The 18,487-nt window shown below is 41.5% G+C and overlaps 1 protein-coding gene across 1 annotated transcript in view; it reads right to left on the bottom strand.

The window, feature by feature from the left end:
• Positions 1 to 8,055: 8,055 nt before the first annotated feature.
• ncanb (neurocan b) overlaps positions 8,056 to 18,487 on the bottom strand; it is a 137,987-nt gene continuing 127,555 nt past the window's right edge. The window contains 2 exon segments of the mRNA XM_051077077.1: positions 8,056 to 13,957; positions 15,382 to 15,564. Of these exon segments, the coding sequence (XP_050933034.1) occupies positions 13,821 to 13,957; positions 15,382 to 15,564 (320 nt within the window). The 3' untranslated portion in view covers positions 8,056 to 13,820.

Here is an 18,487-nt window from a genome sequence, read left to right on the forward strand (position 1 = left end):
CATTTCCATTTTGTCAACTGAGAGCTCAGATACCTAATACAACTCCTGACACATTCATCTTTATGTTAACAGTCAATACTAACAACCAATTACGTGAGTATGAGTCACAGTTGATAAGTGATGAATCTTTCACTCTGCAGTATATGTGCTTGGCTGTGCCTCATGTGTCCCAGTGTTTGCCAGTGAGACAAACTGCTGAGCAGTGAACCCAGCTCTGAGTGGGAGTGAGTTGGTGCTGCGCCAACACAGCAGAACAAACCATGTTATCGTCATAGCAACTGACAGCATGTAATTAAAGTCAAGTTCATGGCAAGTCCAACATCATGAAATAATTGCAGTGAGTAACAAACTTGAGCTGTGAAATCACATCTGCTGCATATTGATAGCTTTGTGCTGTTTTTGTTTTGTTTTGTTTTTTAAAAGTTTTTAAAAGGGAAAAGAAGCTCTGAAATGACCTGGATGATCAAAGATGATGATTTTAATGATTCGCTGAGCACTCTCACCAGCCCCATTAGCCTGTGCTGCTGTGTGAATTTAGAGTCACAGCCACTAAATTAATAAGCAAAGTCTTGCTTGATGCACTATGACATTTATAATTTATGGAGAATTATGTATTCCAGATTTCAGCGCTGAAGTAATTTAGATGTTTTTTATGTTCTCTGGATTGTGATGGTAACCCATTTGACATGGCATTTTGCAGCTTATATAAGAGTGCGATCATCATAAATAGCAGCCAATACGTCAGATTTGACTGTCAGAGCTTTGGCAAGCAGAATGACAGATCTTTATGCAGTGATCCTCTGTTAACAAGTATTGTAAGAGTAATGGTAGCTACATACTGGACCAACTGAGTGCTCAAAGAAACCAACAAACTCCACAGATGGTGAGCTCAACAGGCCAGGCAGCAGAAAATCCTCATGAGGCAAAACATTAGAGAGGGACTGGCCTTGATTAAAGCTCCTTCACACACCCTTCGTTCAGTGACAAGATAAACATTAAATGTAAAGATAGAGAGAAAAGACAGACAGGTAGAAGGATGGCGCACTGCAGAAAAGTGATTGAACCCTTTAAACTAGTTTGCTCAGAAGATGACAGTGCTGTCTTCATTTCATCAGGCCTCCTCATCGCCTTTTCTTCAGAGAACGAAATGAAATTAGGTGACCCTATAACAACAGAGAGCTGCCACACAATAAATTCAAGGGGATGGGATGACGCTGGCTCTCACTTGGCTCTCATTTATCAGCCGGTGACAGAGGGCAGGGCCCCTGAACAGGCCTGAGATAGAAGCATAAAGGAGGTGATGACAAGTCACAGAAAAGTGACACAAGAAATAGGATGAAACAGGATTAATAGCAGTCAAATATATCAGTGGAGAAGGGTTTAAAGGCACAACACACACTGCTAGTGTACCTTGCAGGTGTTTGCACAGACTGACTGACACCTCCGTGATTCTCTTGGTAGTTTTTCTCTCACCCGTAAGAGTCGGACAAATTACCCATTTACCATCCTTACTAACCTTCTTTGTGGCAGACGTTTCCAATTGTTGTATCAAGAAAATCATAGGCTACAACTTTAATAATGGCTCTGTTCCATTTGAGTAACGGGCTAGTCCAATAAACAAGCATGCAGAATACCACGGCCCCATGTGCAGCCATCCATAATGTTAATTACACCTGTGCTTTTCATGCTACAGAGTGTCTGCCGTGAAAGAGGTTTGTTAGTAGACAGATACGTGAAAACACGTGAAAACACCTGTGCTACGATGTCATGGACATTACTTTGTTTGTTCATTCTGTGATCGATTGAGTGCATAAATTAACACGTATTTGGGGACTCAAATAAAATGACTTAGAATAAATATAATGCAATGTATAGTACTTAAGGAATGATTTTGGACACAGCCAAAGACTTTTGGTGACCCCACATAATCTCCAGCACAGCCTGACCAGAGGTCTAATTAGGCAATAAGTGGAAACATATGTGTGGGTGCCTTTAAGGTTGAGAAAATGTCTATGTATTTCGTACAGGAGTCTCATCCTACAGCTTTACATTAAGGTGTACTGTCTATCACATACTATATTTACTGGGCAGAAGAAGCTAAAGAATACATCTGACTTGCCTTGACATGTATGAATTAAAATGTTTTATCCAAATGTATCTGTCATATTTACAAGTGAGTCAAAAATGACCAAGATCCAAGGAAGAAAACAGTGGTCTGGTGAGGTCTCCATCACAAATTAAAAACATCTCAACTGCTATAAATTTGAGCTGCTGCTAGTGTTTTTTGCACTGAACTAACTGGGAAGCTGCACGCACACACACACGCACACATCATTCTTCCCAATTTATCTTCTTCATTCAGGCAGCATTATTCTGAATTAAAGCCAAGAGTCTCAGCTCAGGTTTTCATCAGGAGCAAACAGATGTGATGGATAAGAATCTTCTTTATATACATTTTTACAAACACGCACAAAGCATCCAATTGGTTAACTGTGTCAATCAGCAATCAGGTTCTCATTTGTATCACCTTTGTTTCTTTTGGTCCTCACCTTTGTTTCTTATCAGCACCATCTTGTGGTCTACTTCATTGCCACATTGTGACTTGCTCTTGTATTTAATACTAAATAAAAATAAAAGCCCAAATTAACATATGGACACACATTTGACATCAAGCTCTTTGTTTATGCATCTAAAATTCTTTATATTCTTATATAAAAAAATCCTCTATAAAAAAGTAAAACTTATAACCACATTGCAAATCTTTTACACCGATTCATAACAAAGTGTGTTTTTGTTAAGACTGGAAACTGGAGAAATCCATCCTGTATCCCTCTCTTCAAATGTCTAGGCACAAGTTATTTTGTTGACAGTGTGTTTGGACATTATCCCCACAGGAATTAAGTTTTTACTTTGCATCAGACCTCACCATTGTTATGATTGAACACACAACACAGACACCATATCTATACAACATTAGCCCATGGGAAATAGCTCCTGAAATTACCCTATCTCCATAAACGATCTCCCTTAATGCCTTATGCATTCTGTGTGAAATTCGGCTGGAGCACGCTGCTGCTGATACATATTCTGCATTGAAAGCAGTTGGTTTGTGGAGATGGGTAATTGGCCAAATTGTGAGAGGTTTCCCCCAGAGTGCGGGGCATATTAAACAGGCAGCAGTGTTGAGTTAATTGAAAAGTGTTAACCATCTAATGGAGTGCACTGTGGTTAATGAATGGGAGGGTTTGCCCTGTCATCTATAGATGCCTCTAAAGAAAAGTGTGCTTTTTTTTTTTTTTTTTTAGCACGGTCCAACCTCCATCTTTCCATTAGCTCTCCTCTCTGGTAGCGAGCCGTCACACTCACCACATCAAGAGTGAGTCACGCTGGTTTACCCACCAGGCGCTTTCAACAATCCAGGATTGGGTCGAAAGAGAATAGTGGGAGGTTAATGAAACAGTTCAAACCATTTGTGTGGGAATGAGGTTGTAGATGTGTGTGTGTGTATATGTGGATAGATATATGTGTGTGTGTGTGTATGTGGATGGATATGTATGTATGTGTGTGTGTGTGTGTGTGTTTATGTGTCTGTCAGAAGACATGAAGGAAAGGAGGCAGCCTCAGCAGAAACACAAAGTCACAGGGAAGGACAGAGAGAAAGGCAGGCAGGGAAAGCAACAGAGAGAATAAGAAGTGTGGAAGAGAGATAGGTGGGAGAAAGGGGTTTGAGGGAATAAAATGAAGGCAGAAAGATAAGAGGAGAAAGTAGGGAAAGGGAGAAAATGGCTGGAATGCAGAATGCTGGGGAAATGCAGGAAGAACTCAAGGGTATCTGGCCTTGCACCAGCATGCAGAGATTGGCTGGTCAGTGAGCTATTGTGGACCTGCAGGGGAAAACAGGAACTGAGTGGCTCCAGAGGTACACAAACCACAGAACCTTATCTCACCTCGGTCACAAAACCTTCTCCCACAACACCTACAATTGACTTCATGGCCTCTGTGCACTTTTATCTTCTGAGGAACTTGAAGTGACATCCCTGAGGAAAGCAAAGCCCAAACTTCTGACCTTAAAAACTGTTAAGATATCCCTGTGTTTAGTTTGTAGATACAGTCACACTTACTGCCTGTTTAGTGGCTATATCACACAGCTTTCTGATTGAATATTTCATTAGATCTTTAGGCCCTAACACACTGCACTGCCATTTTCTCCATACACTGTATAGCCTCAAGTACCGAGCACAATAAGTATTAAATAACAGGAGAAATCTGAAAAAGCTGAGAGTGAAATAAAGAAGCTTTCCTCACCTTTCTGCCTCCAAGATGTGAAAATCCAGCTGTGGAGAGACAGTGGTGGTAGTACTCAGATCCTTTAGTTATAGTAAATAACAGTACAGACTTGCATTCAAAGTCTTACTTAGATTAGATAGACTAGATAGATATTTCCCTCAGATGTTGGTAGGGACCAAACAGAACTAAAAGAGAGTGAATATTGGGTTTACATCTGTCAGATGTTCAGAAACCATTTGCTAACAAGTTCACCATATGAACTTAAAAGGTGATGATGTATCAGTGTTGTTTGTTGCAGGTTTAAGTGAAACTACTTGTGTTGTCAGCAAAATGTATTTTAAGTATGAAAAGTAAACAGAGTGCAAAATGGTTGTGTTTAGAGTGCGCGTTACCGTTAGCTGTACAAATCTAGTTTAGTGAGTCAATGAAGAGAAAAGGCTTTTGTTATGTGATTTAGGTGAAACTGAAGACAAAGTCCATTTCACGTATTATTCCTTTACTTTGTAGTAAAATGTCTTTCGTTTCTGATGGTTTCTCCTAGTTCAGCTCAAGTTACATTTTTGGAGGGGATGCCTTTTTGTAAGAGAAACGACAACTGTATTTTCTGTGTCTTATAAGTCCATGGGTGTTGGCCACATATGCGTGATGAAATATGACTAAGTACATTTACACGTTATGGTTATGGTTTTAAGCTATGTGTAAATCTAAAAAAAGTACATTATCTCCCTCTGAAATGCGGTGAAGTTGAAGTAACAAACATAAAATGGGAACAGTAAAGTACATACAGTACCTGAGTAAATGTACTTACTTCATTGCTTTCCAGCACTGTTGAGAGATGTGCTAAAAGCGGCTTAATAAAGCCAGATTTCCAGATAGTCAGTCAGGGTCATATAACAAAACACTGCACAGTGTACACACAGCTGGCAGAGCAGAATGCGAGGGCGACGGTGTATGAAAGACCTGGCTCATACTGATGTTTTTGCTGGCTTTGCTCCTCAGTTCTGAATCATGAACACACACACACACACATGCAAACACGTACAACTGTAAAAGAAGCTGTTAGTGAGCCGACGCGTCGCCATCTGCAGTCGTAATTAGGACGGGTGTGAATGCAGATTCATGGGTGAAGCTATTCAACAACCTGGCTGCAATAAAGATGAAGAAGATAAACAGGGTTACGATGCATATTAATCCTTTTTTTGATTCGGATAAGCAGCTTGGTGTGCGTGTGCTGTATGTGTGTGTGTGGAGAAGAGAGAGAGAGAGAGAAAAAAAACAAGTGTGTTTTTGCCTCCAGCCTCTTATGTTTATGTGAGAGATAAAGACAGACAGTAATTCTGGAAGGAAGAGGAGGCAGAGCAGCTTCGAGGTTGAGTAGGAGACTGTCAGGCCTAAGATGATGCTAAACCCCTTGTTGCTTTTCATAATCTTCTTGAACTTTGGCAGCGTCATTAGGAGATAATGCAGGATAATGCCAGAGATCCCCATCGATTCACCATGCCTGCCAGATGAGCCTGATATCGACCCAAGAACAAGGTTATGATGAGCAGTCTTTTCACGCCTTTAATTTATCTGCTCATTTCAAAGCCAACTTGTATTACAGAAATCAGGACAAATATGGAATATCAGCAGTATGTTTTCACTGGGTGTTATGAGAAAGTTCTGTGCTGCATGGGTACGTTTTATAAGCCTCACGGACATGAAGTGCATGCTGGTCCCTGGAGCCAAACATTTCAGGGTTTGGGACATAATGTTAGCGATTGTCTGGAGTGCCACCCAGAGCGGTTGCGACCAATCTCTTGCTGCTGCACGGCAAACAGAAGAGAGCTGAAGGTCATTTTCAGCTAATTTAAGAGAAACTCCCCGGTAAGCAGCCTTAATGAGCACTGTCCTTGGAATTCAGTGAGCTGAGCAGAAAAAAAAAACCCAAAACATTAAGCCAGCCAGAGCAGAGGAGGAGGGATGTAAAAGAGATGCTATATTCAGTGTGATTGATTGTCGACGAAAAACAGAACCCGGCAGTGTGGCTTCTTCCGGTGTTTCTGAATAATAATGAAATGAGTGAGTCACATATCAAAAGGAGATGAGAGGGAGGGGAGAACGAGGCAGGGAGAATGACAGAGAGAGAGAGGAGAGAGAGAGAGAGAGAGATGGGGGGGTTACAGGAGACTATGCTGTGAGGCAATGAAACCACCCATTGATAAAAGAGGGCTCTCAGATTCATCTCATCAGAGGAAGTTCGGGTGAAGTGAAGGTCTCTGAGGTTACACAGTACAACAGTAGGCGTATTCACAAACTGTTTGCTGCCAAAACAAAAATCCCTCTCATTCTTTCTCTTTCCACTTTTGCCCTTTTCCCTCCATTCCCCTTACCTTTGATCCCCCCACCTCCTTCTCACTTGTCTGTCTCCTCCTTCCTCTCCCTCTCTTCCTCCTACTCTTTTTCACTTGTGCCGCTGAGGGATTTGCCCTCGGCGACCTGCTCCGTTTGCTTTGACTGTATGCAGCCAGGGAGTTGGGATATATAAAAAATGGGGAGGGGGGGGGCAAAATTGTATTAGTTTTATTGATATCTTGGCAGAAGAAAAATATTTTAACCTAATCCAAAGAGATTTGGAGATGCATCTCTTCAGCACATGAAGGTCAGAGAGGCGCAGATTGTTCTCCAACAGAAAAAAAATCAGCTCAGCAGCTCAGGGCAAAACCACATCACTCATGTACAGAGGAATATGATGGTAGCAAAGAGAGGACACATTTGAATGGCTGAGAGAGAAAACATTTCTTTATTTATTTATTTGCTTTCACTTCTCAGGCAAACAACAAACTTTTGACAAACCGGTCGATACAATCACTCTACACAAACTGGTGTGTGGAAATGAGGAATACTGCCCTTGGCTACATCAGTGTGTTTCTTTTTCAGCACATAATCATTTCAAGTGTTAGGCCTTGTAGATGCCCTGGGTTTAAAACTTTGATCAGAGTATTTTGTTTGCAAATTGTAATTTTTAAACCTGGGCTTTTGTACAGATTAAACAGGTCAGCGGTTTTCCTGTTTCCAGTATTCATGCTAGGCTAACACAACTTTTAACTGACTTGTATTATCTAGTAGCCACTGGATAAGTTTAAATATATTTTTTATTTTATTACCTTATTTCATTTATCTAGTTTTACTTTTTTACTGTATAATTTTACTACTGTCACTCGTGTCTTTTGTTAAAGCAGTTAAAGGATAACACTGGTGTTTTTGAAAACAAACAGTAATATTCCAGCAGCTCCTGTGTTGGGCTTGGTAAGATTACTGTTTTGTCAATGGAGTCTGGTAGCAATATATAATGATGTTTTTGGTTGAACAAAAAGGATCTTACTCTTTAATAAAAAGATCCATCTCTGTAAGAATCCTATCCATAATGTTGTCAGACACTTATAATTACAATCTGAGTAGCAACACACCAGCACTTTATTGGATGTACTTTGATGTGGACATTGGCTTACATTGTAGCAGCTGTTCATGGTGGTGAGGTACACCGTATACTGAACCACTGATTCCAAAAAAATCTGTCCCTATCAATCATTTACACCCCAAAGCATGGCCCAGGTTAAAAATACTGGAGTCATCCTTTATGAGGAGTACTATACAAATAAAGTTATTATTGTTATTGTTATACCAAATCCTCTTCAAAGACATTATGGCAGCTGTAAAAACACATACTTCAAGCTTTAAATCAATTAAAATGAAGTGAACACAAATAACCACTGCAACCAAGCCAGATAACGGATCCAAACAAGGGTTTCCTTTAATGATCATTTGTCTTGTAAAGAATATAATACAATGACAGGACTGGAATTTATAAGAACATACATCAATAAATATGAATAAACACTTGTGGACCACATTCACACAGCTGTAGACGGGCTCAGTTGCAGTTACATTGTGTCTGTGCTCGCAGAGGATGTGAACACACAGCTAGCCCGCAAACTGAAGTGTTGTGCAGGGGAACTGAGCCAAAGAGGTGATGTTTGTGTGGATGGTAAACACGTTGCTTGTGGCTCTCCTGCAAAGTGTGTGTTTTGACCAGAGCGGCTGTGTGTGTTTTTTTCTGATACATGTGTGTGTGTGTGTGTGTGTGTTTGAGGGAACAGAAAGAGGGAGTTGAGGGGGTTTTCTACAGAGGCTGTATGAATATGGTCCAGAGAGGCTAAGCAACAAACACACCCAGAGTTTAAATGGATTTAAATAAAAAAAGGAAAAGATAAACCTCAGAGTATTTACATCACAGAGGAGTGTTTGTCATTGGTTTCTGTTCTGCGTTTGTCTCTTTCATTACTCATTCTCTCACTGCAACATGTCTCCACTCATCCATCCATCCATCCATCCCAACAGAATACAACCGCTCTCTCGACAATGACAAATAGTCTCAGCTCAATATCAGACAGAGATGCGATGTCATACAAATACCACTAGGGGTGTGCCTATACATTAGATACTGACCAGTTAAGAGGTGATGCAGCAGTCCACAACTGAAAAGGAAAGAGTTTTGAAAGGTCTGTGAGATGGATAAGAATAAGAAAAGAGGATAATGATGCAGAAATGATATCTGAGTGGAACCAGTTACATGAGAGAGTACACAACTTGCTCGCTCACAGCGGAGCAGAGGAGTGCTGTGAACAATGTTAGTCTGTTTTCTTGTCATTTAGAAAACATCCAGTGGTCAGTCGACGCCACTGTGCCGTCAATGCCATCGACAGACTTAATAGGAACCCAAGACAGACAGCCTAATCACGAAATCAATAGTCTGTCTGTGTGCGACTAAGGACAACAGCCTCCGCCACTCTTATCAGGTTGTCATTGCTGACGAGCGCTGCGTTCAAATGCCTCAGGTTTACAGTCAGGGAAAGGTCGGTACAGTACGTTGGGGAAACAGAGATTCTCAGCTATCTTTCACACTGTTTGCACATGGACCCACACACAGGGAAACAAGGTCCTACACACACATGCATACACACAGTCACCTGTCACTTATTTCTCTTGACAGTAAATAAACAGGCAGGGTGAGATCTTACAACCAACTCACCCATCCTCTTGAAACATCATAAGCAGTTACTGCATCGTTAATTGATCGGATCAGAGCTGACCCTCCGCTAAACCCTTCTTCCCAGCACGACCAGTGACTGTCCCATCATATCTTAACAAAAGTTAACTCAGCACGGCGGGTCTGTCAAGCTTTGGATTTGTCAACATGGCGGTGGCGCACACTGGGCTGCAATGAGAACGACACTGCAAATACATGGTTTGGAGACTTCTGTGTTTTTTTGTTAGCCTTTCCAAATGCAAGCTGAAATTGCTAACCTGTTCAGGAGCATTTATAATACTACAGGGCCGACTGACTGTACTCTGCAGCACAAGGACACTACTGCTTCTTTATCTCCATGTTTTCAACTTTGTCCATGGATCATGAGCTGGTGAGAGTGCAGCTTCTTTGGCCCTCCAATCCCACTTTGTTTTTTTCCCTTCTCACCACGACAATTTCTTATTTTAATTTGTTTTGCCCGGTTGTGTAAAAAGAATTAGTATTTGTGGTTATGAAAGCTGTTGCACCAACCTGCTGAGACACAAGGACACCCACAGTTAACTGACCTCTCACACACTGATTCAGTGAGACACACACTCCCTCGCAACATATACAAATGTAACCGAGCCGTGCTCCCGCTGTAGCTGTTTATACAGACTGTCACAGCCACAAGAACACAGAGATGCTGTGCGCACTCCCTTTTGATCCCCTGCTCTTATCTCATCTCAGCCAAGCTTAAAAGTCCTCAGCTGTGAGCTGTGAGTGAGGGGGATGACTAGGTCACAATTAGGATAGGTGGTTCAGCCTGAGAAGAGGCCTGCTGGCTGCGAAGACTTTCAATGCTTCGCCCGCTGCTCTCCCCTCAGGCTCACCGCTGAGCCAAGAACCAGCTGGCAGCACCCTCTCTTAAGTCACTCATCTTCATAATTAAGACTCGCAGTTATAAGGCTTCATTGCTGTCTGCCTGCCTGCCTTCAGGACTACGACTAGAAAGACCAACGAGGGGAAGGGAGAGGGGGCTGCAAGTGGAGGAGATGAGAAGGAGAGTAAAAAGCAATGAGAGACAGACACTTCTGAGAGCGAGGGTCAGCGTGTTTGAAATCTGAAGAGGGAAAAATGTGAGGAAGAATGTTTTGTTTTCATGCAGTCAATACTTAAAAAGAGTTATTGTGAGAGAGATGCTGTGAGAAAGCCTAACACCTTCAAAAAAACACAGAAGAGAAAGTGACCAGTCCCCGAGGATGTGCCAAAAGCAAGCTGTTCCATTACTGGGAGAAAACTCCACACAAACAACAGCTTTTTATCCGGTGTCTATTTTATTTTGGATGTCTGGTTTAAGAAGTCAGGTCAAACTTTTCAAACTTAATGACAAAAACAGAACATTATCAGCGGAAAGCACCTCATTAAAGATGAACGATTTACATAAATCTGTGGTATTTTTGTTGTAGACCTAGTAATCTTTGCAGAGGCGGAAAAAGTAACCACATGAGACAGAAGAGCAAATTAAACATTAGTTGAACAAGTAGACTTTTACATTTAATTTGGTCCAAATTTGTCTCCTCTTGCTATTTTCTAGCCCGAGTTCCATTCCTTATCACTTCATCACATCATTCTTTAGAAAGTTTTTCATTGCCTGTGACATTGCTGAGGCCTTACACAACTGTAATTACACTGTCTCAGGGCATCAACTCAGATCTGAATAACTGTGAGAGGGGCTTCTGTCTGCCCTTTCATTCATCCACCCATGGTCAATCCATTTTCCCAGAGAGGAAAAAAAAAAAGCATTCTGACATCTATGAAACGACAGGGGTTTGACGGCTGTGACAGTTCTCTGAGCCTCCTGTCCGTCACCCTAAACCTTCCACTGGCTGTCCGTCAACATAACCCTTCCCTTGTCATCACGGCTCTGTGGTTCTGAAGATAATGCGGCTTGTTAATTAGGCATGCAGTTGATTAATTAAACTGATACAGGGGTGTAGGTTCACTATTCTTCTCTGTGCAGAGGAGTGTTGTCATTGCCAAGGTGAGAAGGGACAAATAAAGGCAAGAGAGTTAATGTGCACAGGATTGATTTTCTTACCTCACGTGGCTATATATATATATATATATATAAAATCCAATCCTGCTTTAGTGTTCTTTTTTTATAAGATGTTTGAAAAGCTGCTGAAAACTCTGTGTGTATTCTTTCTCCAATAAAGAGCTGGTTAAACTAAATTTCAGTGTGCTCATCCTCTGCAATTTTTCTGCTGTAAAAAGACAGTGGCAGTAAAAAGAAAATCGAGTGAGGAAGATAAATGAAAAGTGCTAAAAGAGGTGGTGAAGGAAAAAGCAGAACAAGATGGAGTAACATAAAGGATAAAAGTGCCGGAGTCAGTGTTTGGGACATAATCCCAGAAGCTCCAAAAGCTCAAGTGCTAGCTTTAAAAAACAGCAATTTAACCCCGGCAGTAAAGTGGAAGGAAAAGAGAGCAAAGCGCTTGTTCTATCCGTCTCAATCCCCTCTTTAAAGCAGGACACGAGGCAGGAGAAAGCACAGGTGTGAACCGCTGTGAGACTCAGTCTGCCCCAGAAATGGGGAAGCCTTAATCTCCTCTGACCCTCTCTATCATCATCCTCTGGGACTTCCAACCACTGTCAACATCTTCAATCATAAACACACACACACACACACACACACGCAGAGCTCACAGAAAAGCACACACTGAGATGAGAAAGATCTCAACATCTCCGTCTCCTCTGACTTATATTCATCCTCGTACCCTGTGTGCACTCCTTTGATTCATGATCCTACAGTCACCAGAATTAGTCTCTGCTAGCTCTCATGTCTGCTCTCCACCACATGTCCAACCCATCCTGGTTTAGAGGGCTGGTTATATGGGCAGAGTACTGTGCACTGCAAAAAATATCACAAGTCATTTAATCTGATGTTTAAATCTGCTCCAATCAATAAAGTTATGTTGATACCGGATCAAATGAGGATATGCAACTCATCCCCAACTCAATGAAACGTTTTAGCATTTTTGAACGAAACTGTTTTGTTTTTATGGCCTGCAATGTTGTTTTAATTTAGTATCACTGCTCTCATCCATGTTACTTACAGCTGCAGCAGGCAGTTGTTTGTCCAAAACAGAGCTACATGAAGAGACAATGTTGAACTTTAAGTTACATATATGTAATTTTTTTTTTTTTTTTTTTTTGCAGTGCGCCCAGACTCTGCATGGACTTGTCATATCTTGTGCTTGCAGTGACAAATGAGGAGGCCACTGGATCTGGATAAATAACCTGCTCCGCCTCCCTCTGTATATCTCATGCCTGGTTGACAGAATAATTTCTCTTTATCAGACCAAAGAAGCAAAACTCCAACATAAAGGAGAAACAGATGAGCTTTGCCCCGCTGCATCACCTTGATTAATTCACAGCACACATTTCCTACAGAAGCACGAACGATGAGAAACGCTGAAGGAAATGTGGGTATGCTGAGCTGAGCTGAGACAAACTGACATCAAACATTCAGATTAACCCTTGACAACGACGAGGTGTGGCTTTTCAGCAACTTCTGAAAAGTGACTGATGTGTAATGTGACGTGATGAAACTGAATTGAGATGTGTTTTCCATTTTCCTCTGGGGGTTTAGCATCTAAAGTAACTGTCTTAACACTGACAAGAAGATACAACACTAACAATCAAATAATTCAATTACAACTGCCTCTGATTCAAAGAAAAACAATGAAATCTGTTTCAGAATAACTCCATGTCGCTGTAAGTCAAGTACAATGTCTTACAAAGAGCAAACCAAAAGCAGCAGAGTCAAGAAATAAACACTGAGTATTTGTAAAAAATAATGTGTGTGTTTAACAGACAAAAGGCTCAAGTCAACATGATGTCTTCCTTGACTCGTCTGATTTTGATACAGCATTTTTCAGCGATGTTGTCCCTATTTACAGTTTGTACTAAACCACTTCTCTCCAAAGATTGTTCGGTGTGGATCGCAAAGGTTTTTTATTTATTTATTTTTTTTCCAAAAACAGGTCAGTGTAGCCCCATGTTTCAGGTCATTGTTGAGCTCGAAGGAAGAGTAACTGGGTCAAGTGGGAGGGGGTGGTGGGGGTGGGTGTGGGGTAGGTGGAGAGACAGACAGGTTAAGACAAGAAAGTTAAAACAGAGAAAAGAAAGTAAAAAGAGTACAAAGGGATTTTTTATTGTCCTGGTGACGCCCGGCAGCGCGTTGGCAGGCCTCAGAATTAACTATGATACAGGCTGACTTGGAGAGCCAGAGGGTGGAGCTAAGGGCACGGCGGGGCAGTGCAGGGAGGCAGGAGAGGGGAGGGTTAGAGAGTTCTGGGCTGTAAGGTTGTGAAGAAGCGTTTGGGGGAAATGTGGATGACAGGGAGACAGGCAAACTGCAGTTGGCAGCAGAGGAGGAAAAGGAAAGGGGATGGGTTGTTTTTTTTTTAATTTTTTTGGTTCAGAAGTGGGCGTGGTTGTGACCCTGGCCCGGCTCTCCTCCGTGGTGGCCTCCCTCCCTGTGGCCGTGCCTCTTGTGCTTCCTGCGCTCCCTCCTGCCCTTGTGGTGGTGGCGCCGGTAACGGTGGGCTCGCCGGGCTGGTGGAGCAAATAGAACATAAGAATGAGACAGTGAAATAAGAAAAAAGGAAAAAAAAAAAAGAAAAAAAAAGGGGCAGACGATTTATTAAAGACGTGAGTCAGAGCTGAAATAAGATGAAAGGCAGGAATGGAAAACTGATGTAAGAGGGAGATGAATCACTGACAAGCATCAGAAGCATTTGCAGGGAGCTGAAACCAGGTAAGAGGTGAAGGGAAAAAGGGATCAAAAAGCAGGAAGGTCAAAACCACATGTTCTCTGTAGATGGTTTAACTGTTTCCACTGCACTGAAGGAATCTGTTTTATCTCACATCCAGTCGACTGGGCGCCTTTAGCGAGAGCACACCGGAGCTAGCCACCCACTCACAGCCTCAGTGTAAGCTCGTTCCTGGGGTGTACTGCCAAATTAGGTTGCTCTGTCCCTTCTTTGGATTTTGCCAACAAAGGCATGTCGTCTGCAATGAATGATAACGACGCTATAACTCTGGGCCATAAAAACAACTCTGTCCAAAGATAAAGAGTCATAAGCAAAGGAATCTTTATCACTTTGAACAGCAGCTACATTATTTCAGTATTTCATCATTACTGTCACATTGTGAGAAGAGTGAAATGAAATACAAGGCTCGGTTTGTTGAATATTTATATATATCATCCCTTCATATCTCTGAAGAAGCAAGAAATTATGCTGAAAACTTATGACATGTATTCTGTGTATTTTGTCATAGTCAGGGTGAGTCCTTTCAAATCATTTTAGAAAAAAAAACATTTATTTTGAGTTTAGTTTAAGGCTCACAGGAGATAAGGTGTGCGACAGTTGCATAATAAAAGCATGTTATTGCTGATTTTAGATGCTACATTGCTAAAATAAGGGGCTTCTGTCTGCAATGACACTGTAGTGTCATCATTTCGCTCCATCTGAAAAAAGTCTCTGAGCAGATACAGGAATATTTGCTGCTGTGTTTTTATGTGCCCAAAAGCTCTCATAAGATACAGAGAGTAAAAGTCATATTTCACTTGAACAGTTTTAGTTTTTTAGCACACAGCCTTTGTATTCCATGGACGGTCAGCCCATTGCAAAAATTTGTCTGGGGGAAAAAAAAAAACCTCCCACCTCAAGCATGAAACACTTCAAAGGAGACCCTAACACTTCTAAGTAAGCCCAGGGGATTTAATTCAGTCTGCAACCACAGTTATCTTTTTGCTTGCAATTATTAATAATGAGAGCCGGGATGGGAAGCCTGAACGCACATGGTGACAGAAGCTCCCGGGGGCAGTTAATGTAGGAGGTGCAGTCTTGTGGACCTAAGGTGGTGCGCGTGCTAAAAATAAGAAAAAAAATGTAAATGTGAAAAATGACCTAACAAATGGAAATACCGCTTTTAGCCTTGTTGTCTCTGTGAAAATCCTGCTGTGTAAAACTCACATTTTATGCAGATGATTTTAGGTCGGTCCCACTTGCCGTTGGCGCGACACTTAGCAGTGGGCACGTGGCGCTGCAGGAAGCCGTCGGCGCACTGATAGCGCACTACAGAGTGGATGTCATAGTGAGAGCGCTTCCGACCAATCAGAAAGGCATTATCCACGGGGGGAGGGGCTCCACAAAGCACTGTGGGGACAGAGAGATACAGACTATTAATCAGGTTGTTCACTTCTGTTTATTTGCATGTGCTCCTGTGGGATTAGAACATACTTAATAAAGGAAGTGCATACACGATAAAGACTTTTACCTGCATTCACCTTATCAGCATGCTTCATTAAAACATTTAAATGCCTCTAATGGTTTATTCAGTGTGTATCCTGACTTTGAGGACACACACACACACTGCAGGACAATATCTTGGCTAAAACTCCACTCAGAAAACCAGCCACAGCACAAACATCAAAATGTGGATTTAATGTCTGCAGGACATTAATGTGTCTATCCAAGTCTGTGAGCGAGTGGGCGGCTGTCAAAGCAACACAGCGTTTTGGACAAGTAAAGAGTTGAGGCAGAATCAGAAAAATGTTTACACGAGCTGAGATGGAGAGAAGACTGACACTCCGGTCTGAGACTGACAGGATGGACAAGCCTCGGGGCAGGACTTGCAACAACTTCACTGATATTCTCCTGTCAGGGGGGTGCCGGTCTCCTCTCAGCGGAGGCAGCAGGTGAATGTGTAGTAACTCTGGGGATCCCTAGATGGCAGTCATGCAGCTGAAGCCCAAGTGCCTCCTGACTTTTATGATAATATGCACCAAAATCATGTATCATTGGTGCATGTCAGGTTTTGAGTTTTATGTCAGCACCTTGAATAGCATTGTATCCAGTATAAAGTTTGACTTCATGTTACGTGTGCTATGCTGTCATGAGTCACTGAAGTACACGGCTGCTGAGCCCATTATTAAAATAGTTAGAGGTGGAAGAAGCTTTGTTGCATATTCAGTGCACTGCTAAGGAGATTTTCAACTGAGAAGAAAGAGCAGGATTGTAACACTGAATGTGTTTTTATCAACTAGTAAAAACAGCGTGGGAGTAACAAAAGAAGCCAAGTTGAATTTCATTGAAATATGTATTCATTCACTTGTTCCTTTATTTGTTTAATCTGCATCAGTTTTTCTTTTCTTACCTGTTGAATGTCTGTCCATCTTTTATTCTGGTTTCTGAATAAATCATGTTGACCTGAACCTTGATAGCTTTGCGAGCATCAGAGCACTCTCGCATTACAACATCATTGAGAATCACAGAGCTTTTATTTCTCAGCAGACATTTTGACTTGTCATAGCAGGAAAAGAAAAGGGAAATTAATAATGGTAATGGTTGCTTTGCTCTAGCAATTATTGCAATGTAACGCAGCTACTAATTTAGTTATTAGCTACACTTGTGTTTGACAGGATAAAATGTCTGAAGTGAGAACTCAACATTAGTTTCAATCCACGGTTTTCCCTCTGGTCATGTGGACACAACAACCGATGAAGCGACTGGCAGCAACACGTCCAAATAATATTCACATTTTTTTCTTAAAATTGTGCCTTTATTGTGGTGAATCCTACAGTAAATGTAGCCTCTGCTTAAGATTACACAGAGCCATCACCATACTCAGCTGACGACCCATCAGTCCTGACTTGTACACCAACCCCTAACAAATACACCTATTTTGCCAACACCAAAAACTACAACTGATTCCATCCTTGATTTACACACTTCAGTGGTGAAAGTGCTCATGAGAGGACTTAATCAGCAATCAGAAAATGTTTACAGTCCCTCTTAATCCCCTTGTCCTTGTCCTAATACCTCTTAAATTCTTAATAAGAGAAAGCAATGTCATTAACTCTGATGAAAGGTTTAATGCCACATTTACAGTTTAATGTGTTGTGGAAGGAAGGGGCAATAAGCACTTCCCTCCTCACTTGAGACAACGCCTGACTCCGCACAAATGGAAGGCTAAAAGGCAGTTTTCCATTAGCCCTCACCTGTGAACAACATTGAATGATTTCTCACAGAAGGGGGCAAGTAAAGTCAGAATGTATTGAAGTAAGGATTACAGAAAATGTCACTAAACTCAGAAAAAGCAAATGGAGCTTTGGATGATTTTATGACGCTTTAAGTCAGAAAAGGTTTCTTGCTGAATAAAGCCTAAGGGGCGTACAGGGCTGCAACTGAGAGAAGACCTTGGTTTTTTAGGGAAAGAAGCCCATAAAAATGTGCTTTTCCAAAGTTCTCCAAAGCTCTTCTCAGTCTTTTAAGCTGTGACTTAAATCACTTAAATACAAAATATCAGCGTGGATTTTTAGGCACTCATCATTTAACACTAAACATTCAGCCACTGCTGGAGTTTCTGTGTGTGTCTGATAGCAGATGAGTCACACACACTGTCAGACAATGATTTTTCTTACACGAGGAAATTAGCTTAAAGAAAAATATGCATGTTCCCTCTACACTCTCTCCTACTGTGGGTTGCTTTATGTGTGCAGGCAGATTCTGAAAATTCTGAACAATTTCCCAAAACTCTCAAACTACATACTATACTTAAAGTTGCACTAATCAATATTCTTATATCAATAATGTATCGAATGACTAAGTGCAGTGTGAAAGGTGTTGCTCATATACAGAGAATCATCTCTCAACTCTACTCTACTCTTATTTTGGGTTTAGTCTGTAACTTTATTGGTTAGGTTCAGTCTTACCGCTCTCATCAGTAGTTGTTTTCAGCAAAAAAAGGATCTGTACACTACCTGTCCAGCACCAGCAGATAGATAAGTTAGCGACTAGCTGGTGAACATAGGACCATTTATGCTAAAAACTTGTTATTTAAGCTAAGCCAGATATTCCACCTTAGGGGCTGGTGGAGACAAAACACAGAGCAAAAAGGAGAATAAATACTGGACTTGTGTCAGTTGGGTTCTGTCTGATGGTTGTGTAAATAGGTGATTTTTGCTTACACGTTTGTTAGAATGAACTTTGGTTTACTCTGTGCAGGTTACATACAGTTTCCATGCTTAAGCTTGTTTGGAGAGATGTTTTCTGTAACTGTGTGCCTGTGTCTGTGTGT

This window comes from Lates calcarifer, linkage group LG17 (assembly GCF_001640805.2).
Source record: "Lates calcarifer isolate ASB-BC8 linkage group LG17, TLL_Latcal_v3, whole genome shotgun sequence".
Classification (NCBI taxonomy): Eukaryota; Metazoa; Chordata; class Actinopteri; family Centropomidae; genus Lates; species Lates calcarifer.